This window comes from Cervus canadensis, chromosome 31, assembly GCF_019320065.1.
Source record: "Cervus canadensis isolate Bull #8, Minnesota chromosome 31, ASM1932006v1, whole genome shotgun sequence".
Taxonomy (NCBI): Eukaryota; Metazoa; Chordata; class Mammalia; order Artiodactyla; family Cervidae; genus Cervus; species Cervus canadensis.
In genome coordinates, this window is record NC_057416.1 from 14,427,476 (window position 1) to 14,449,964 (window position 22,489).

The following is a 22,489-nucleotide window of genomic DNA, read 5'->3' on the forward strand; positions in this document are numbered from 1 at the left end:
TGTTCTCATATATCTCTGACATTCTTTAAACAGCATAAAAAGTACTGTGAATAGTTTAAATTTAAAAAAAAGAACACAAGCACAATTCTATACATGTTTGAATATAAGTGTGTGTGTATATATCTATATGCTTATGTTTAAATACACATATAAACAAAGATGTTTAAAACTACCCCTTTGCAAACAAAAGAAAAGAGAATTTTGCTCACCAAGTCTTTGAGGCAGCAAGGCACAGGATGCTTCAGATGAAGAGATTAAAGTGATAACAGGAGGTGCACTCAGTGCTTCAGACAGAGGAAATAAAAGATGAAAAGGGGATGCTCTGTGCTTTGGACTAACAGGCCCTTAGTTAAATGCATTTCCCGAAGAATTTTAATGAACTCTGCTTCCCATACATAGAAAAGCACTATAATCATTAACTTGGAATATTTGTTCTTTGTAACTAGCAGTGATCTTTTATCAAGATCCATGTTGACTGCATGTATTCCCTAACATCAAAAAAAAAATCACATATAAACTAGCTTCCCCACCCTCACCTCTTTGGAGTAGTTCCTCAGTGCTATCTGAAAGCTGTCTCTGGGGCTACAGTCCTCAGTAAAACCCTGAATAAACTTTAACTCACACCTCTCATGCTGCACATTTTTCTCTAAGTCGACATCTTGGATCAACTGTATAAATCTAGTAATATAAATTACTACAAAATTAGTTTATGGCTCTTATTACAAAATAAACAAGAAACTGTAAGCAAAATTAGAACAAAAAGGCCACCCATCTATATTCAGAGGACAGAGCTTGTTCTCCAAAAACAGAATAAACTTTCAGTCTTGCTCTCAAAAGGTACCATCACATAGAGGGGTACAGATTAAGATATTAGGGAAAATAAATACATGGTTGGAACTTTAGCTTTTAGCTAGATTAACCTGGGGAAGAAGAAAAAAAAAGTGCTTAGGAACTGTCCAGAGATAATCTACAGGGTCAGTGGCTATGGCTTTGAAGTCAGAATGTCTTGTTTCTACAGTTTTCTTTTCGTTTATCCACTAACTCCTCACGACGAGTGCGGGGCTCCCGTCTCAGCAAGCTCAGAGCTAAGAGCTGGGACCACCATTTCCCCAGGCGACAAGTCCAGCACTGTGCCCGACCGGTCTCTCAGGGGCCACATTACAATGGCGGGCTCACTTTACGTCACTCCCGGAAAGGGCATAGTGTCATTTTGGGGTGTGGGTGAAGCAGTCCTGTGGGAAAACCTAGCCCCTTAGCTCACCTTAGCCGCCCCTCCACCACCACCCCTACCCCCCACACCCTCTCAAGCTCTAGCTTTCCTAAATGTCCAGGGCCTGAGGGACAGAGGCAAGCCTGGGACGGCTTTGAACACGGTGACTCAGAAGGAACTTTCTTTCCTCAGGAGCCAGAGGCTGGGGCCGCGGGGGGCCGGCACCAAGTGCAGTAGCAGCTTCCAAAGGTTGTGTTGCCGCCCAAGATCCTGGTAGCGCCTTCGTTTCCTGGTTACGTGCGCGCCAGCAGAAACCAAAACCTCCACCCGCGACTTCTGCTTCCCCAGAGGGACTAATGAGCTGGGCACAAGCAGCATGAGACGTGCCGAACTCTGAGAGCCTCATGGCGGCGGGTGAAACCCGGCAGTCCTGACGCCGGTCCCTCATAGCGCACGCGCAATGGGGCCTGGGCGGGAACGGCCGCAGGGCTCCGCCCCGAGGTGGGCGGGACTGACACCTCCCCTTGGCCAATCAGCTGGCGCATCCTCGCTGCCTCCTCCTCCTCTCCGCCCCCGCCAGCCTCACTGGGCTCCAGGTTACACGTGCTAGTATTTGTGTACGTGCAGCTGCCGCTGGGCGGAGAAAGGCGGGCCGCCTAGGGTTGGGCTGCTCGGGCCGAGCCGCAGCTGGGGCATGGCGGGGAGGGGCTGGCCCCATGGCTCTGGTGACCTTTTAAATTCTCTGGCTCTCGGGCGGCCTGTCCACTCTTAACCTGTCCGTCTGCAGCGAGTGCCGCACTGCTCAGCTCTCCCAAGGACTCCTGTCCTCTACTTTAGGCGGGAGATGCTGCTGCTCGATTGCAACCCAGAGGTGAGACTCAGGCTGCTTTGGCCAGGCAGGCTTAAGCTTCCAGATTCTGTCTCCTAGAGAGGGCTAGATAGGGTGAGGGTGTACTGACCACTTGGCGCTGCCAAGTCAAGCCTCTTCAGAGTTGGAAGGTTTTTGGAGTGGTGGAGGATTTCAACCCCCGGAGAGGAGCCTGGACAAAGGCGAGAAGGGGTGCTGGAGCTGTTCTTTTCTCGCAGGTGGATAGTCTGAAGCATCTGCTGGAGACCGGGGCCTCCGTCAACGCACCGCCGGATCCTTGCGAGCAGTCGCCTGTCCACTTGGCTGCAGGTGGCGGCCTTGCTTGCTTTCTTCTCTGGCAGCTGCAGACGGGCGCTGACCTCAACCAGCAGGTAACTAGGCAACTGATTGTTGCTGTGTGCAAACCTCCCCTTCCCCCCAAATCCACACATTTCTTAGACGCCAAGGTATTCAGTCGTTTCAGTTATTAGCAACATGACTAGCACAGCGATGCCCATAGAAGTGTGAGACACTATGTAACTTTACAATTTTCCAGTAGCCACATTAATGAAGTGAAACATTTTAATAAACTGACCCAATTAATCAAAAATATTATCACTTCATGTGTAATCAATATAAAACATAACTGATATATCTATATATATATATAGATATTTTGGATATGCCTTCTCACCCTGTGTATTTTACATTGACAGCACATTTCAATTCAGACTAGCCACATTTCAGCTGCTCATTAGCCAGATAGATGGCTGCTGGCTAATACATCGGACGTTTCCAAGATCTACTGTTCATTTCCAAAGGAACAACTGCTCCATTACAAAAATAAGTCTCAGGGTAGCACAACTTGTAAGACATGCTCACAATCAATATAATTCCTTACAGAACTTTCTTAGGGTAGTTTGCATCTTCCATTGAATGTTAAATTTTAAATTGTAATTTTTACTTCTGTAGGATTCTATTTTGCTTTTAATCACTTAAAATTTACTGTATGTATGTAGCTGTGACTGCACATTAATGACAATTCTATATTTAATAGGGCACCAAATGAACTTTATTTTAAAAAAGAATTAAAAAGATTCAGTCCAGTATAATGCAGTTCTAACCCTACTTCCTCAAGCATCAATTTCCACAAGAGTGTTTTGGGGAGAGATTAAAATATGCTGTCTTGTATGTAAGGATGTTTTTGGAGAAGCTCCCCTACACAAGGCAGCAAGAGTTGGAAGCATGGAATGCCTCAGCCTGCTTGTAGCCAGTGATGCCCAAATTGAGTGAGTATGGAATCAGTGACTTCAAATTTTATATTTTCTTGGGTTAAATTAATCAGACTCCTGCAGCTCAATTACATGATGCTTGCCTAATTGATAATGTAGTGGAACCATTTAAAAGTTAAGTTAGGCTGTTAATGATTATCTGATACTATTTGAGTAAATTAAAAAATAGATCCTTCAGTTGTATATACATAAAAAAAAAAAAAAAATAGATCCTAAGCAATCCAAGGTGCAGTTCATGTGTCATGGCAGTATTACATCTTAGTTTTGTTTTAAAAAATCCATCCTATAGATGTTCTCACTGACTTCCTTTGTGTACTCACTCATTGTACTGAAAACAGAATACTCTTTTATTTGTGCAGAAATGAAGTACTCATTCTGTGCTGTCCTCTGTGCTAATTAAGGACAAATAGTGAGCAAACATGGAATTCCTCTATGCTTCCTTTACCTCTTTTATTCTGCAACCAACATTTGTGTGATCCCAAAGCACCTTTGTTAGAAATACACTTTAAAAAGGCTAAACAACTGTCAACTTTTACTTGAACACTTTTTTTTTTGGTCTTAAACTTAGTTTATGTAATAAGAATGGGCAAACAGCTGAAGATCTTGCTTGGTCATGTGGATTTCCAGAATGTGCCAAGTTTCTTACAACAATGAAATGCATCCAGACAATAAAATCAAGGGAACAACCCAATAAAGATCATTGTGTTCAAGTGCTCAGACAGAAACGAAGTTTTGGAAGTGAAGAAAATACAAGTGGGAAAAGGAAGTGTTGGTAAGTAATTCAGTTTCTTCATTCTTCCTCCCTTAAGGATCTCTTATTTAAAACAGAATTTACTGTTTCATTTAAATATCATCAGTCTTATGTCTTGTATATCTTTTCATTCTCATTAACACATTTTAATACTGGATGTAGTAACTACTACTAGACTTTAGAGACCAAAAATTGTCCTGCATGGTGGAAGATTGGGGAGAAAACCTTTTTAAAAAAAGGTTTTAATGTTAATATGTATTTCAATAACAGATGTATTGGTCATGAAGAGGTGTGGAGAAGGTCTTCACTTAATGCAGGTCTACCACTCAGCTACGAGCTGTGGCTTCTGGCTCATCAAGTGTGTCTAAACTCCTTCTAAGAAGGAGGAAACCTTTCTTCTAAGTGAAGATAACATTCAAGAATACATGTATTTACGTGCCTATAATGTTCTGGTTGTGCACGCTTTGTCTCTTAACTTATTAAAAGAATGTCTAGAGAATAAATTGTTTTCTTTGTGATATTTACCACCTTTGGAAAAACTCATAAAAACCATCAAACCACCCCCAGGATTTAATTTGAAATCAAATTTATTCTTTATCAACAAAGTTACAACTTTACTACAGTCTATAAGTCCAAGATATTTTAAATAGTATTTGGTCGCTGAGGGAGACATAAGTTATAGTAAGCATCCTTGTTCCAAAACTCTGGGCCCTTCCATCCACACCAGCCCTAGATGTGGGAGAAGGGAAAGGAAAACCTTTTACAAAGTTACAGGACTACATAATTGAAATTGTAACATTTTACAACTGAATCTTGCAGTAAGACTGTAAATACCTATACAATGCAAGTATCTGAATTCCTATTAAGCACAGAAAAGTAGCTTATTTGGGTTCACTTCAGATAGAATTTTAAAAATTTTAATTCTATGATATTTAATCATAGAAATCATTTAAAAAAAGAAAAGCTTCATTATGGTACTATTACTCAATGTCATATTTTATTGATTTTTAAGATGTATGGTTTTATCATTCTGGTAGTCGATGGCATGTGATAATTTAACTGCCATCTGTCCCATGGAAGACTGTATAGACAGTGAGAAAGGCTATGGGCCTTTTCATTAAAAGTGGGCCTCCCCAGCCACTGATTTCCCAGCAGTGGCATCTCGCAGTGATACGACGTAGTCCAGGAATCTGAACTTGCCCTTGGGAGTTGCATTCTACATTCTTCCTTTTCCTCAGGCCGTAATCACTGCCACTTCCCAGTTTCATGTCAGTATTTTTTACAGCAGAGAAAATTTCTTTCAAACAACATTTCATTGTGAATATAGTTAAGTTCATCAAATTTCTTCTAGGGCCATTAATTTATTTTCTTAAAGACCCAGCTAATGACTTATCTGAGTTACATCATTCTGAAATGAAACGCTTGCTTACACATACTTGTTCAGAGGTTAGTGAGGACTCAAAATGCCATTGCGTTGAGTGACAGGCAGTGAGTGGTCTTGCTCCTTTACCCTACCTAACGGAGTGGAGTGTGTGCTCAGTCATGACCTACTCTTGTGACCCCATGGACTACAGCCAGTACCTGGCTCCTCTGTCCGTGGGATTTTTCAGGCAAGAGTACTGGAGTGGGTTGCCATTTTCTCCTCCAGAGGATCTTCCCAACCCAGAGATGGAACCCGAGTCTCCTGTGTCTCCTGCATTGGCAGGCAAATTCTTTACCACTTGAGTCATCAGGGAAGCCCACCTAACTAGGAGGCTGCTGGGCATTCTGACAGGGACCTAAAGTCAAAGGTCATAGTTCCTACAGAGGAAGATGGTGTGTTAGCCTGTTTTTCAGTGTGGAGGGCAGAGGGTTGAGTAGAGATGCTCTTTAGGTCTTTATTCTTTTTCTGATTGCAAAAATAAGATACACATAAAAAAATTCAAATGGGGTGAAAGTAAAAATTAAAAAATCCTCTACGAGTTCTGCTCCCCCTGCCTACAGATACCACCATTAAGTCTGGTTTATTTCCGTTGAGAGTCGTTTCTTTACATAAAATTCTTTTTATCATCTCATTTTTTCAGCAAAACTTTCTCTAATGAATTTCATGTCCTAAAATCTGTTTTCTCAATGATAGAAAAAGGTTTATACTTTCTGTTTTGATCTTTCACACATGTGGGCCATCTCTAGGTAACTGGTCTCAAATTTTTTTCAAGAGAAGTGGGTAGAGACGGTGCCCAAACCAGAAACTGTGGGAGTAAGTAGAGGAGCCGGACATCTTTCTTTTGAGGTGACTTACACAGGAAAGCTCCCCAAGTGGGTAGAGAGAGGTCAGGCAGAGGGAGGATTGTCCCTCTAGGCCCCTGCCATAGACTGAATGTGTCTAAGGCTTGTATGATGAACCCTAATCTCCAATGTGCTGGCATCTGGAAGTGGGGCTTCTGGAAGTTGACTGGGTTATGACAATAGAGCCATCATTAGAGAGTGCCCAGACAGCTCCCTCATCCCTTACATCATGTGGGGACAGTGAGAAAGTCTGCCGTCTTTAAACTAGAAAGTGGGCTTCACCAGCCACCAAATCAGCCAGCACCTCCATCCTGGATTTCCCAGCCTCCAGAACTCTGAGAAATAAACCTCTGCTACTATAAGCCACCCCCTCTACCGTGTTCTGTTACAGCAGCTGTAAGGCTTCTCACAGCCTTTAGGATAAAATCTGAACGTGTGTGTCTCAGCCTGGCTCTCAGTGGCCATCCTGACTTAGCTCCTACAGATCCCTCTAGCCAACAGTCACCCCTCTCCACCAGCTCAAGTCATGTTAAAAATGCCACCGTTCTCAGAACATGCCCAGCTTTCCTTTCACTGACTTTGATCCCTTTGCAGGGGCAGTCTTGTAAGCGCCACCAAAGATACCATATTTTTGGGGGGAAGCAGTCCTTTATGGACTCCCCTTCTTTGTCTTTCTATACTAGACAAAGAGCTCTTTAAAGATCCATTTTAATACCCCAGTGCTTAGGACAGTGGATGGTAAATATTAGGTACTTAATGAATGTCCAATGAGTGAACACCTTGCTACAGAAAGACAGTCAATATTGCTCCTATTTTTAGGAAGATATGTATACCAGCCAAAAACATGTCATAGTCTTAAAAGTCCAAATGCCTTGAAAGAGAAAATTTTGTGTATGTGGCGTTTAAAATTTTAAGAATGTGTTTATATCCTGTTAGTATTTATAGATGCTCCAATAATTGGCAATAGACTTTACTAAAGTGGGGATATAAGAGTTCAGCTACATAAAACAGTAAAAACTCTCATAAACATCTCATTCACAGGGCTTTAGTAATCTCATACAGCTATATTCAGTTTTGAAGATCTCTCATAAGTGAATTTCAATGTTAAACCATCCATTTCCCCAGAATTCCGTGGGATTTCGGATTTAAGAAATCTTTTTATTGGTACTAATGACTTATTTGGCAAAAAATATGAAACTTTTAATGGACTCAAGTTAATTGTGTCTTATAACACTTGCCTCTGATTTAGTACTGAGTTTCATGGAAATTTAGTACTAACTTCTCATTAAAACTCAGTACTAAATCTGAATTAGTTGCCTATAAATTAACGTAAATTTATACCTCCTTTAAGTTGGTAGTTTAAGCATTAACAAATATTCTTAAATTTGTTTCAAATTCAAATCTTTCATAGAATGAGATTAAGTTATATGTAAAAAAAAATATATAATATATATAAAAAAGCAGTCAAGTCTCCATAATGTCCATCATACTGCCAATTTTTGGTTAATTTGAAAATTATAAACGTTATGTATTTCACTCTTTTTTGAGGCATTGATAAATCTCACTATATTTATGAAATGCTGTAAAGTCTCAAAGGAATATATTTATGAGTTTCATACTCTAATACTTTAGTTCCCCCCTGGCCTTCATATCTAGAGAGAGTTACTCATCACAGGCTTAGAGTCCTTCCTTACAGTGAGGATCTCTGCTCTCAGTTTACAATCTATCTTTCTGTTAGCTTCCAGTTCTCCCTCCTTTGGCTTTGGGTTATTTTCCTTGTATTTATTTGTTAAACAGACACTTACCTTTTCCAAAATAACCTGCAGATCTTCAGCACCTGTATAATGTGGATCTAAAATCAGAAATTTTATCTGTCCTGTAATTTCATTCCATGCAACTCCTAGTATTGTGTGAGCCAAAACTCCTCCCCCTATACAAGAGGAAATAAGAAATGACAGGGCATATGTCAGTCTCAACCTCCCAATCAGTTTCAGTTGAAAAAGATCATTTTGCCTATGAATTGATCTAACATAATATTAAATTGATTGACCTAAACTGGAAAAGAGACATAATGTCAAATATACTCTGAAAAGACAAAATTACATCTTAAAGACAGAAAAGATACAATCACATCTATAATCATATTAGGTTTCTATGTCACTTTAATATTCATGGAATTACCTAAACTGGATTTAAGAAGGGCCACAGAAGGTCTGAACTCCTCACACAGGGTACCCACCGTTGCTGCTGGTGCCTCTCTCAGCAGACAAGCCGTGTTACCTCTGCTCCGGGTGCCTCCAGTGGTGCGCCCGTCTACTCAGTCACTACTTCCTGTGGTTTGCGGACATCTGCCTACCTGCATTTCTTACCCACCAGCCTTAGCTTGCCTTCTGTCATCCAGGACGAGTCTTATTTCTCATAGAATCGGGAATCTTTAGATTAGCTAATCCAATTCTCTTATTTTACAAAGAAAGTCTAAAGAGGTTAAGCAATTTGCATAATATCACACAGCGAGCCAAGTTCCTGACAGCCATGACTTCTGATGCTATACTGAGTGACCACTGCCTCTTTTCCATTCTGCTATAAAGTTTTTATTTGAGCACAGTTATCAAATAACTTAGCCTTTACTACTTCTAGTTATTATAATCTTTTTTATAACTTTCCTCCCACCTTGGAAATTTTAAAAAATATCTAGAGGTCAGTACACATGATGTAAAAGCTAATTTTAATATGTTTACAAAGGACTGATATTATGTGCCATTATGTATTTACATTAATGATAAGTTTCACATACTCTCCATCTACCAAAGGAACATAAGATTGCAAAACACCTTACCAATCATTATTGGAGTTCCTTCACTCTGGAAATGATTAGCCAGTTCTCGTCCCTGAGAGGCCATTTCAGAACCTTGGCTAGAAAGAAACCAGTTTCTATCAGATGAACTATTCTGAAGATCAAATGAGCTTGGGAACTAATGTTTTCTACCTTTTTGGTTTCTTTTTTGGTTACTAAAAATATAGATATAAATTTAGGCAAAATTAAGTGGTAGGGAACTGAGAGCAATCTAAAGCAATACAACCTCTAAATATTTAAGTTCACTAAATGAGCTAGGAAAGAAGACCTTGATTCTTTGCTTCTAGAACTGCATAAAGAAGGTTCTGGATTTTTAACCACCTAAGATTGAAAGTGGTCACTTTGATACTGAGGGGATTCTTATGGGTGGATTTAATTTCAGAAGGACAGGTTTTAAATCCTGGGATTTTGTTTTCATAGCATCAAGCTCTGAGCCTGTAATTCCTCATCTTTAATCTGGGACCAAAAATACCTGCCCTTCTATGTGACAGGAGATTCTAGGACTAAAACAGACAATGTCTGTGTAGCCAACGTGAAAACTGCAAAACGTTTTCAAGTAAAACATATTTTGGGGGGAATATTTTAATATCATACAATTTTTACTTCTGAGAATAGAAAAGATGAATAGATGGAAGTTTTTTTTTTTTTTTTTTAGAATGGAGGTGCCAGATGGTGTTAACCCTTAGCTCTTGCTTTGTAAGGAATGTATGAAATAACATTTTCATGTGTCAAAACTTTCACTTTTTAATCACCACCTACTTCACTACTTAATCTATTATTTATTTGTTAGTGCTGATTTCCACATCCAATTCAAATTGCAACTGTGAAGGCAACTGCACTGAAGTACTTGGACAATAAGGATAATGACATTAGTTATCAAGGTTGTCATAATAAATGTATTAAAAGCATAAGCTCATATATAAGGAGTAAGCTAGAGATGGTCATAGAAATCAATCTTCTCTAATATTTGCTCATATTTTAATACTAGAATTGTGATTAGAATAGTAACATTCTATTTTATTTTTTTTTTTTTTATTTTTTTCCAGTGGGTTTTGTCATACATTGATATGAATCAGCCATGGATTTACATGTATTCCCAATAATATTCTATTTTTTAAAGAGGAAAAGAAAATTTCCTATTATAAATATCTTATTTATAAATTTTATATTCCTATAGTATAAATTTCCTATATAAAATTTCCTGTTATAATAGATAAGGAAAAGATAAAATTATATTTGGATACATGACTAGTTTATTAAAATCTCAGGAAGCAAAAGAGTGGGAAGTAAACAAAAAGGTCAGTCATAGATCAATATTTGATTTTTCCCTTCCAAGACTTCAATGACTTCTGCATTAAAAAACCAGACCTTCTGTATCTACTCAAAGTTGGCATATTTCCAAGTTTTCCTCTTCCAGACTAAGACTAGGCCTAGACTATACAAGTACGTATCACAAAGTTTACTCACAAACATCTTCTAAAAAATAACAACAAAGAAATTTAGGACTGGAAAAAATGAGATTTATAAAGCAAGGGGGCAATATGGAGGAAGAGAAAAGAGTGAAAACAAATTGGGGGGAAAATGCACTTTTTTAATAAAAGTGACAAACTCTCTTTGAAGTGATTTCTCAAATTTCTTAAAGTTTCCTTACCTGACAAACAGTATTTTTGAAGTTACACCAATCAAATGGTTCAGCACCAGCTGTACCTCGATAGATCCAATCCACTGCCGTGATCCGACAAAGGTTGCTGGTTTGTCCCCAGCATCAACTAGAGCCTTTATTTAAAAATACAGAAAAAATCATACACAAGACAGCTATTAAAGATTATGTACAGGGCATTTCCCTTGATTACCAGTATATATTTTTTCCCTTCAAAACAGAAGTAAGTCTGGACCAGGAGGTAGGCATAATTATTTAATGGATAATATATTAGGGTTCATGAAACTTCCATATAATTCAAAATGGTGTGTTCTGTACCTGCTGGATTTCTCTGTGTGTTGGAATGGATCTCTCTGTGTATCCCTGGTGTCTGAACCAGGAGCAGATAGTCTGCAGAGACCGATAAGCACAGCCCCAGCCGTTGTCATCTATTCGATCCTGCATATAATGATGGTAACCGTATGTGCCCTGGACCACATAAACCTATATAAAAAGAAGAAACACAGTAAAATATTAACTTTAGATGTATATATTATATGTATACATATGTATATCATCGCTTAAGATAACATCATATACATATACATGCTGGAGTCATTTACTGTTTTCAGAGCTAGATTGTTACTTTTAGTGCCTTATAAAAATTCTTTTAAAAAAGAAAAAATACTCTCCAACTCTTTCAATGTATCAGTGTATTACTGATACAAAAGTGAAGTAAGAACAGTATGAGAAAATAAAATTATAAGACAATATCATTACATAAATGCAAAAATCTTAACAAAATATTAAGTCCCTCAGAATAAAAAAATAATAATCAAACATCCCCTGGGCACCAGCAAAAAACAATTAATGACACTAATGATCAACCAACTCCTATAAATAATTACTAAACTCACCATACCAGTCTCTATGTTAGGTGGATTGAGATAAGTATGTGGATTTCTAATGTAACCATCTTTGTATGGTTCATCTGGAAAATGATAAGCATTAGACCTTTTGAAATAAGGTCTGTCATGAGGCAGATTGAAGACATCGTGTAACTCCTAAATAAAACCAGAATTAACAGGAAAGAAGAGAAAAAAGGTTAAATGATATAGGTTCCTAGTCAATAAATAAACCCAAACTAGATTCAAAACAGAAAATTTAAGTTATCAAACACTTATGATTTAATTCATGAAGGTCAAAGAGGGTGAGATTTAAACTAAAATCAAAAAGGATTTATTTTTGTTTATCTATGTATATGGATAGAAACTGGAAGAGAATACAGAAAATTAAAAATAATTTATTAGCATGAAAGAACTGAGATAATTTAAAATTACTTATTGTAACACAGTCTGCTAAAATAAATCTAGGGTAACGAGTAGTTTTGAAAGTCTTGTAAATGAGTAAATTATAATTAACAATGATGTAACTATATCAAAAAAATCATGCTTCGGTTTTTATTTTTAAAAATCATGCTTAGAGTATTTAACAAATATAAGGGGTAGTGATTAGGTTACAGAATGGAACTTCGTGGTTTAAAGACCAATATGGCATCAAAATAAAAATACACATATATGTTTAAAAGGCAACATATTCCTTAATGTATAAAAACGTAATAGTTACTCTGAAAGTCTGACATCTTCTTTTTGATATCTCCTATGTATTGGAGCAGTTTGAATGAGATCATTAGCTTGTGTAACTGTTGCCTCTGCAAACCAATTCATTTGGCACTTACAGAGAGGCACAGAGGGTTACAGTGTTACATCTCTTTTCGGGTCAGAGATTGGGAAGATGTTTCCATGGTATAATTTGATGGGTACTAGGCAAGGCCAAATATCAAAAATATATACTACAAAAAAATACATATATATACACACTATCAAACCAGTCATTTGCCAATAAATCTCATTTCTTTGAATGTTGATCATGTTTTCTTCAAAACACCTCTAATAAAACCCAAATGACCCTGAGAGGTAGGGGATGGACTAGTACTACAAATCCTAATTAGAAACAGGATAAATTCTAATTTCCCTTCTCTAACTGTAACCCTGTCTCTTTTGTAAATTTGCAAGTAATGGAAAAGAAAAGGAAGTTATTAAATAGCACTCATCAGCTACTCTAGGCATGTAAGCATCTTTTCGTTCTTAAATTTCACTATAGAAAAATTACAAATGAACTTTACCGAATGTATGAAATTAAAATGTTACATATGATTCAGCATAATAATTTTTTCTTAAAAATACTTTAAACAGTTACATGAGAATAGACATTAAATAAGATGTAAAGCCAATAGTGTTCATCCACACTTTATAAAATTAAATCACAAAACGCTGGCTATTTATTAGAAGCACAAAATTAAATACAAAATGAATGATATTTTTATTTTTCTAAGAATGAATTGGTTTTACCTTTCTATAGGCCTGCAGCTGACCATCTGGAATTCCTGATGGATATGAAATTGTTACAAGATTTTTTTCACCTGGTAATAAAAAGTGCAGTGGTTCAGGAACCACAATAGATGTTCCTTTCATGTATTTCAAAATGCATTTTTCCATATCAGTTAGTTGATTATGAATTGCATCGACTAGAAGTTTACGAACTCTGTGGGAGGGAAATACACAAGTGCATTAACAAAAGTTATAATAGTCATGATACATGAAACTGTTGAGTGAATATATTCCTAATATGCCCTTGATAGGACTGGATTTATTAAATTAAGTCTAAATAATAAAAAGTTAAATGTTAAATAGACTAAATTTCCTCTGTACAGGTAAATGGAAAATTCTATAGGTTTGGCCTATTATCCTACTTCCTCAATAAACACTGAATTACTAGATGACTCTTAATTTAATAAGAAACAAGGAGTAAATCATAGTAAAAAGAACAATAACCACCCTAGATATGCCTCAACGACACTTAAAAATAGGATGTGATTACTTTGGGGGAGGGTCCTCATTTAAAGGTGGCAGTAGTATTAGAAAATACCTACTTTCCCCACGTTTCTTCTGGAGCAACAGATAAAACTGCATCAACTGGTAAAGTCATACTAACATAGTGGTGTCCTCCGCTTTCTCTTTCAATAATGGGCGTTACGGCTGCCAGAGGGGTCGACACTTCCAGCATCAGATCTATATTTACTATTTGATGCTATAAAGATAAACAGTAATAGTTAACTTAAAGCACACTGAACAATAATATAAAAGGTAAGTAAAAGGACTTTTTAAGGATCATATACACTATATTACAGTAAATTATTTAAAAGCACAATTCTTAGCTTAAAGAAAAATTCTTCTCTGCTTCAAAATAATCTGAGGAGAGGCAGAGAGTGAGTGCGAAGTGAAGATGAAATCAGATCATGAATCCATAAGCATTAAAAGTTCACTATGGTTCATTGTCCTATTTTTGTATAGATTTAAAATTTTCAAAAAAAAAATGAATAAACAAGATATAATAACCACAGATCAAGGCAACTTTTAAACATATGTTATGACTATATACCTCTGCTCTAAAGACATACTAATAATGAACTCTTAGAAAGGTTTGATTTTGATAGTGGTATGGAAAAACAATTCTGAAAATGCTTTCTGTATATTAAACAAATTTAGCAAAATATTAAGAGTACTGGAAGCCAGGTTTCTCACTGGGAAAAGGTTAGGAATTGTGTGAGGCTGAAGTAGAACTAGAGGTATATGATTCACATGGGTAAATATTGAAGTGTGCATTATATATGTATAGTATGTGTGCATACATGTCTGCCTTCTTTGGGGAAATGGCTGATTCCTGAGATGAAATAGCAAAAGTACATGGACCTGGAACATCCTTGGAAGAAATTACGAAGTATTCAAAAGTACAGTGTCAAGAGAACACGGGAGCCAGCATGAAGTGTCTCTTGGCCAAATTAGAAAACATAAGCATCAAAATAACTGATGACAGTTAACAGACAACTCATTGCATAAAACAGGATTCCATACTTCCACGCAGTTAATACACAGGGAAAAGGAAAAGCTCTTCCTACAGTACAAAGTCATCTTGTAAATGTAAAAGAAAACAACAAACTTGGAAAAAAATCACCACTTTGCAACCATCAGGTTAATGCTAGCTTCTGACAAAAATTATCAATTGATGTTAGAAGCGTTGGGTAAAAACTTGATGAGGAATAGGATATATACATAAACTCAAAGCATCTTCTCACAAGATACCTTCTAATTATCAGGGCAAAAAATAGGACCCTCCCAGTGGAGAAAGGTGGCAGTTACCACATTAAGTGATCATCGTTAACGTCACTGATACGAGAACCAACTAAGTATATGCCTCTTTCACATGATGTGCTGAGGACACACATTACTTCTTTGGTATTCCTATCAACAATGACCACCTGAACCTACCATGAGGCAGCCTAGAACTAACTCAAACCCAATCCGAGAAACACTCTATAAAATAACTGACCTGAACCCTCAAAATGTTAACCTCCAACTACCAGTAATTCTCAAATCCTTATCCAAAGTCCATAGTTTTTTTGTACACTCCACATTTAAAAATCTCACAGCTCAGGTCAACACCTCACTGGTGTCTCAAACATGGTATGACCAACACTGACCGCACATCCTCCCCATCTCCCATCTTTACCCAAGCAAGAAGCTGGTCATGCCACATCCAATTAGGCTCTAAGTACAATCCTTTTCATTACCTAAATATTTCTTGTATCCATTCCCTTCTCTTTATTACTATAGCTACTGGTTTCGTTCAGATTCCCCCGAGTGCTCTCTGTCCACGTCTCCAACCCCATGTCCACTCTATTCTTACTAGTCTAGAAAAATGCTACAGTCATATTAAATATTAACTTTGTACAACTTCCTGCCTTGAAGTAGCTGCTCCGTTTTTCATCTCTAATACCTGGCAAAGTTTGTGCCACGTGGCAGATACTCAACAGTACTGGTTCAAAAATTGACAGAACCAAAACTGTGAAGAAAAGTAAATCACTTATCATTTACTATTTCATACAGCATAATGTGTCACTGTAATGTTTCAGAATGATTCCTTTTTAAGTAATTTGTAAACATACTCAAGGACAAAAGTTTAGATATATAACACAGAGGTATAACCTTGGGCAAGTCACTTAATCTTTCTGGACTTGAATCATCTGATCTGTAAAAAAAAAAAAAAGTAAGAACTTTCTAAGATCTCACTCAACTCAAAATTCAAGGATTGAAAATTTTTATCACTAAGAAGACAGGTGATTTGCTTACCGTGTCTGATAACTTTTTATCTTTCTTCTTCATGAATTTTCGTTTCGTACCTTCTTCCGGTTCAAATCTAAATTTTTAATACACGGAGATGTTTATAATGTGAAATGATATTGTAAAAACATTTCTAGCAATCTTTAAGCATACTCACTGAATAAAGCGCACTATGTTCTTACAGGCAGAACTATCGGTCAGCTCTCCTGGAATGGTGTTCATGTCACTGTTAGGCCATATGTACACTGAACTCTGGCAAATTCTGAACACAAGGGCATTTGAAGAAAGCTTGGTTGACAGGTCACTCAGTACATGTTTTAGTGCGTTCTTGATAAAAATTTCTGAATTAAAAGAATACAAATAGAAGTTAGTAAGAAAAACTGTACACTTTTCAACATGAAGGCTTCCAAGCACACAAAAGTAGAGCACAGTAAAAGTGGCCCCCAAACATCCATTCCTCAGATTCAATAATGTAAAAAAAGTTTCTTTTGTCTTTAAAAAAATTGAGAGAAAATCCATAGACCAGAAAATTAATTCATTTAATGTGTACAATTCAGTTGCTTTTAGTATACCACAAGGTTTACAATCATCACTATTTAATCTCAGAACATTCCGTCACCCCCAAATAAACCCTGGACTTCCCAGCAGTCATTCCCCACCCCCTGCACTCACCCATGGCAATCACTAACCTACTTTTGGTCTCTATAGATTGGTTTATTATCGACACTTCATATAAATAAAATCACACATTTTGTGGCCTTTTGGGTCTGGCTTCTTTCACTCAGCCTAATATCTTCAAGATTCATCCAACTGTGACTCCATCCCTAGCATGAATTAGCTTTTTTATGGCTGAATAATATTCTATTATATGACCAGAACATACTCTGCTTATTCATTTGTAAGCTGATACATGTTTGGGTTGTTTCTATCTTTTCGCTATCATGAATAATGGTTTTACAAGTATTTGTGCACAAGTTATTGTGTGGATATATGTCTTTAATTCTTTTAGGTAATAACCCTGAAGGAACTGCTGGGTCATATGGTGACTCTCTTTTTGTGGAACTGTCAAAATGCTTTCTAGAGGAGCTGCATCATTTTATGCTCCCATCAGCAATGGGTGAGGATTCCAATTACTCTCAAAATACCGTATTACTTATAGAAATAAAACTCTGGAGTGAGATTTGAATTTCTTTGTAATTTTCTTCTTCAGACTATATCCCACTAAGACTGTACAAAGTATTGTGTTCTTAAGTTCTCTTTTGCTCTATGTGGTATGTCATCAACCTGATATTTGTCTGACTTCATTTTCAGTGATTTCCTTTTTACTCAATAGAATTTTTTGATTATGAAAAACATTTTCATGGTTCCAAAGTCAAAACTATATAAAAAGATACATTTGAAGAAGACAATATTTAAATATTTGTCCTACTCCTAAATCCTAAACCTATTTAACTCTGTGGTTAAAATAACTATCACATTGATATCTTGATAAATAAACACCTTGAGGTTGTGGGAGAGAAAGATTACTTATAATAAGTCAGATATAAAGGCATCCTGATATGTTTCAGAAATCCAAATTTAAAGATTTATAGTTTCACCACAAAAGACAAACATAATTCCTGGATTATCTTCTGTCCATCCCTAAAGACCATGAAATATCTAAATAACTGCAATGTCTTTAAAGTTAAGCACCTCTGTTCTCAGTATTTCCTCATTAATGATTCCCTTCATGGAGCGTTTCAAAGACTTGGGTGCAGGAGGAGGAATACTATAAAGTCTGAAAACAAGCTCAAATACATCAATTATTTGCGTAAAACGTATCTGCAGTCCCTATTTATACTTGAAATTACATCATTATGTCTGCTGAATGACAGATCAGTTATACTTTGTAGTAAGTTCATACAAAGGATAACTTCAATTTATAGCGAGTTGTAAAATGTAAGGCTTTATCCACACACTGCATGGGAGCTCAGTTGTTAAGTTATATCCGATTGTGTGTGACCCCATGGATTAAGCCTCACCAGGCTCCTCTGGCTCCTCTGTCCATGAGATCTCCCAGACAAGAATACCACAGGGAGTTGCCATTTCCTTCTCTAGAGGATCTTCCCGGCTCAGGGATCCAATCTGTGTCTCCTGCATTGGCAGATGGAGTCTTTACCACTGAGCCACCAGGGAAGCCCAAGGAACAATACTTTACTGATAAGATAGGCTTAAAAATGAGTTTGATTTAGTTCTTGCAAAACAATTCTCATCCTGATGGCACATTAGAGAATCAACGAAAAAACTTACAGATGCCGAAGTCTCTGTCCTGGAAACTTACTTTAATTGGCCGGGAGTAGGAATCAGAATGTGGACCAACACGAATAATTTTTTAATATGAAGGGATGCATCAGAAAGAATATCTTGCATTCTCTCCCTTCCTCTTTCCAAGGGGCCAGTAAATAATCATCAGCTGGTGATCTCCTTGAAGGAACTCTGACACTGTTTATTCCTTACCTTTCTGAACTTCTCTGTGGCTCCTGACACCCTTGATCATACTTTTCTTGAGTGACTTCATCTAATACAAGGCATTAACTATCATCCTCATAAGATATTAAGTTCTCTATCTCCAATTCTGACCACTCTCCCCCAAGTTTCAGACTCAAGTTACCAATTGCCTGCTGGGAATTTACACCTGATGTAGTGTGGCATTTCAAATGAAACACATCTCAAACATAGCTCCTTGTCTTCCTCCTCTGATATTGTTTAGCTTGGTTTGTGGCAGTAGTCAGAAACAGGAAGACATCCTAGACTTTGGTTTATACCAACACTGCTGATTTTTCTCCCATAGAACCTGCCTGCCATTCCTAAACCACACGACCTCACGAGAGTGGGTTCTGGAGTCTTAGGTGTGCAATGTATAACTCTAGCTGTCTCATTTACATTATGCTCACAGTGGATATTTATATTTATTGTGACAATTTTCTTGGAGAGGGCAGTAAAGTTTCTTAAATAAGGGGGCACCTTTTCTTAACGTGCAGAGGAGCCCCAAGGGCTAGCAGTGGTGGGGAACACAGTTTCTAAGTTTAAATCCAATTCATATCACTTACTATTTGACCTTAGACAGTTTATTCACCCTCTCATTCAGTTTCGTTTGCAAAATGGTGAGATTCTCACCATTGCTTTTACAGTAAAAAAGGAGAGTATCTTGGCAGACCTACCATTAGGAGTAGCTAGCTGAAAAGCTAGATCAAGGCCACCTCTTATTCTGAAGAGTATATCCATAGTCTCTGAAATAACCTAAGACAAATAAAACCAAAATTTCATTGTAAAACAAAAGAAACTCATCCTCATATAAATTAGAATCCAACTGAATTTAGGTCAAGGTATAAATTACCGTGACTTTTCAAATTATTTCATGAGTTAATTCCTTGCTTTACGGAGAAAAACAAAACACAATCAATTCTGTATTAGAGGTTCTCAGCCTTTGCTACACATTGAAATCACCTGAGGATTTTAAAGCACCCATTCCCGGGCTATACTCCCAGATATTCTGATAAATTGGTCTGGGGAGGATATTTAAAAACTCTTCTGTGTCAATGATTCTAAAGGAAAAAGGTTGAGGACCACACTGCTCTGAAACAGTATTTCTAAATTATAGTCTTTGCAATTATAGGGTTTAAAAACACCATGAAAAGATCAATGGTCAAGAAATGGTTTAAGAATGGGACAGGAACACTGAACCTATTATGATAACAACTGGTGGGCAAGACAATGAGAGGAAACTAACATATCACTGATGGTGGGAGTATGAAGTATAAACTCTTAGAATTCATCATAGGGTGATGTGGCATCCAAAGCTTTACATTCACATTCTTGGTCTAGTAATTCTGTGTATAGAAATTTAATCTAAGGAAATCTGCAAAACACACAAAGACTAGTGTATACAGATGTTAACCTGTCAACAAGAGGAGACCAATTAATAATTACAAATATTATATAGCAATGAAAAATCATGCTTTATGTGAATATTTAATGCTGTAGGAAAATGCCTGCAAAGGGGGAGAAAAAGCACTTGTAAAATGAAATTATTAGCAGTTCTTAATTTGAGTCCATACGCTGAGTTTCAGGTAGTTGATGACATATGACAAAAGACATACCATTTTGCGTGGGGAGAAGGGTGGGAAAGAGGAATGCAACCTCTGGGAAAAGGTTTCAAAGATTTCATCACAGTCTCAAAACCTGCCTCGAACAAGATGAAGAAACATACTACACAGTAAGAGCCCTATTTTTAACTATGATTTAACACTAAATCAGTAAGTACTACATTTACTGAACTCTTAAAAAGTAGAAGGCACTATGCTAAATGACTGGACATATGTTAACTTTGATACTCAAAAGTTACCATTACTATTTTTCGCATTTATAATCCCTGTCACATTGTTCCAACGGTGACTGCTTTTATTTTCCACAAATTATAACGTATTGAAAGGCCATGCCCTTTGCCCCAGTTATACTTCTTGGAATTTATCCTACAGAAATAATTAAGAAAGTTCAGGACAAAGTTAGCTTGAATGTGGTCCACTTATCGTACTGTTGTTCATCACAGCAAAAAACAAACAAACAAAAATCCCACCTAAATAGCTATCAATAAGAATCTGTTAAGTATAAGAAGTCGGTTAAATACTATGTACCTATTTGAATAAAAAATATTTAATGGCACTGAAAGATACTGAAGATAAAAGTCAGCAAGAGCAACACTTACCTGTGACTTTCCCTAGGACCTTGTAACTAATCACTCAAGTGTGTCTTTTCTGTAATACCGGAAAAATATACATCACAGGGCTGTCCCAAAGGCTCTATAAGAGATCTTATCTGAACACACTAGAATCTCCTTACACTTCTAAATTGAGACTCTCTCTGAAGAAACAATATTTAAACTGAGGTCTGAGGGGTAAGTAGATAAGAGTATTCCAAAGGAAATACTCCAAAGAACATTACAAATTCTAAGGAAAAGATAGGAGTGAAGGTGGCCAAGCCTCTCCCAGGCAGGGGCTCTGACTGGTGAAGACCTGCTTAAAAGACCACTTAAGACAACAGAGCAGAGGGTTAGATCTCATGGCGCCAAGGACAAGAATAGCTAGAGACTGTGATGACTGGCAACCATTTAGAGGTCAGTCGTGTCCGACTCTTCGCGAGCCCATGTACTATACAGTCAGGTTAGAATGCTGGAGTGAGTAGCTGTTCCCTTCTCCAGGGGATCTTCCCAACTCAGGGATCAAAGCCAGGTCTCCCGCATTGCAGGCGGATTCTTTACCAGCTGAGCCACAAGGGAAGCCCAAGAATACTGGAGTGGGTAGCCTATCCCTTCTCCAGGGGATCTTCCCGACCCAGGGATTGAACCGGGGTCTCCTGCATTGCAGGCGGAGTCTTTATCAACTGAGTCATCAGGGAAGCCCCTGTAGATTCCATAGGATTTGGTCACGGAACAGACAGATGGATGTTCAGGAGCTGCGAAGAGGGCGATGTCAAGGATGATTTCCAGGTGTTTGGCATGAACAACGGTGGGGTGGGTGGTGGCGCAATGATCTGAAACGGGGGGTCACTGGAGGAAGAGCAGGGTGAGGTGGGGATGGTTAAGTCAGTTTTGAACTTGCTGAGTTTAAATATATATGCGCCAACCAAGTGGCGGTACAGTTAATAGATATGAAGCTCTGGAGCTCAGAATACATCTCTAAGCTAAAGATACAAATTCTGGAGAAAGCACAAAGGTGTAAAGAAAAGTACTGAACACACATCTAGGGATACCGGACTGCAGCAGAACCTGCCTGAGCAATCAGAGGGGAAACCAGGAAAGTGTTCCCACCACACAGCCTAGGGAGCAAGAGTTATGAGGAAAGTTACTCTTCTCTTTTCCAGGTCCACTCTTTCTTCGAAACCTTCAAAAACGCCTCATGATTCCCTCGTTGTCAAAACGCACACTAAGGGAACGGTGCAGGGAGCGCGGTGGAGCCCGGCAGCCGAAGGTCGTCCGGGGGTGGCTTCCCTCCGGCCCTATTGGGAGGGGCCACGCCGAGGACGAAAAGGCCCAGACCAAGGCCCGGACCACCGGTCCCCGGCAGGCCCAGTTCTTTCCATGGCCGCAGAGCCCCACTCGCAGGCAGCTAGTGAGGTCGGAGGTGACCACGCAGGAGTCGGTGGCGAGCGGGCGGAGGGGATACTCACCATATCAGCTACGCGGTGCCGACGGCAACACCAAAGCCCGCCCACCGCGCAGGAGGCTGGCTCGGAAGTGGTTCCGTCGGAGGGCGGGATTTGGGAAGGCCGACTACCGTTCCCAACATGCCCTGCGGTGTGCGTCACGGGGCGTACCACCACGCCAGATCTCGCGGGGGGATAACGGGGCGGGGAG

At 38.3% G+C, this 22,489-nt stretch overlaps 3 protein-coding genes across 6 annotated transcripts in view; 1 reads left to right on the top strand and 2 right to left on the bottom strand.

Annotated features, from left to right (window-relative positions):
• The window catches only part of LOC122432355 (LRP2 binding protein), a 30,401-nt gene extending 28,822 nt beyond the window's left edge, over positions 1-1,579 (bottom strand). Inside the window, exon 1 of the mRNA XM_043454217.1 lies at positions 210-1,579. The gene's annotated coding sequence lies outside the window, so the exon portion shown is untranslated. The remainder of the gene's footprint in view (positions 1-209) is intronic.
• A 230-nt stretch (positions 1,580-1,809) lies between these two features.
• ANKRD37 (ankyrin repeat domain 37) lies at positions 1,810-17,243 on the top strand. Of its 2 annotated transcripts, none has more exons than XM_043454267.1 (5): positions 1,810-2,081; positions 2,297-2,449; positions 3,255-3,346; positions 3,918-4,121; positions 17,108-17,243. In XM_043454267.1, exons 1-5 carry the CDS (start codon positions 2,055-2,057, stop codon positions 17,109-17,111), a joined length of 480 nt encoding a protein of 159 aa, XP_043310202.1. In that variant the 5' UTR covers positions 1,810-2,054; the 3' UTR covers positions 17,112-17,243. The 2 variants fall into 2 exon arrangements, with proteins under 2 accessions (XP_043310202.1, XP_043310203.1); XM_043454268.1 differs by lacking the exon at positions 17,108-17,243 and adding an exon at positions 4,371-4,603 and having other exon boundaries at positions 1,813-2,081.
• Positions 4,670-22,383, bottom strand: UFSP2 (UFM1 specific peptidase 2). Of its 3 annotated transcripts, XM_043454259.1 has the most exons (13): positions 21,514-22,280; positions 20,843-20,891; positions 19,299-19,377; positions 16,256-16,439; positions 16,108-16,174; positions 13,851-14,008; positions 13,270-13,462; positions 11,776-11,922; positions 11,198-11,362; positions 10,871-10,995; positions 9,202-9,278; positions 8,171-8,295; positions 4,670-4,829 (listed from the first exon to the last, which is right to left on the bottom strand). In XM_043454259.1, exons 3-13 carry the CDS (start codon positions 19,360-19,362, stop codon positions 4,743-4,745), a joined length of 1,392 nt encoding a protein of 463 aa, XP_043310194.1. In that variant the 5' UTR covers positions 19,363-19,377; positions 20,843-20,891; positions 21,514-22,280; the 3' UTR covers positions 4,670-4,742. The 3 variants fall into 3 exon arrangements, with proteins under 3 accessions (XP_043310194.1, XP_043310192.1, XP_043310191.1); XM_043454257.1 differs by lacking the exons at positions 20,843-20,891; positions 21,514-22,280 and adding an exon at positions 22,303-22,383; XM_043454256.1 differs by lacking the exons at positions 20,843-20,891; positions 21,514-22,280 and adding an exon at positions 20,483-20,625.
• Between the last annotated feature and the right edge of the window lie 106 nt (positions 22,384-22,489).

Coding starts and splice junctions, on each gene's coding strand:
- ANKRD37 (XM_043454267.1), top strand. CDS start 2,055: ATGCTGCTGCTCGATTGCAACCCAGAG. Junction 2,082..2,296: donor TGCTCGATTGCAACCCAGAG/GTGAGACTCAGG, acceptor CTTTTCTCGCAG/GTGGATAGTCTGAAGCATCT. Junction 2,450..3,254: donor GCGCTGACCTCAACCAGCAG/GTAACTAGGCAA, acceptor CTTGTATGTAAG/GATGTTTTTGGAGAAGCTCC.
- UFSP2 (XM_043454256.1), bottom strand. Junction 16,440..19,298: donor TCAGCTAGCTACTCCTAATG/GTAGGTCTGCCA, acceptor CTTTTAATTCAG/AAATTTTTATCAAGAACGCA. Junction 14,009..16,107: donor ATAAAAAGTTATCAGACACG/GTAAGCAAATCA, acceptor TTATCTTTATAG/CATCAAATAGTAAATATAGA.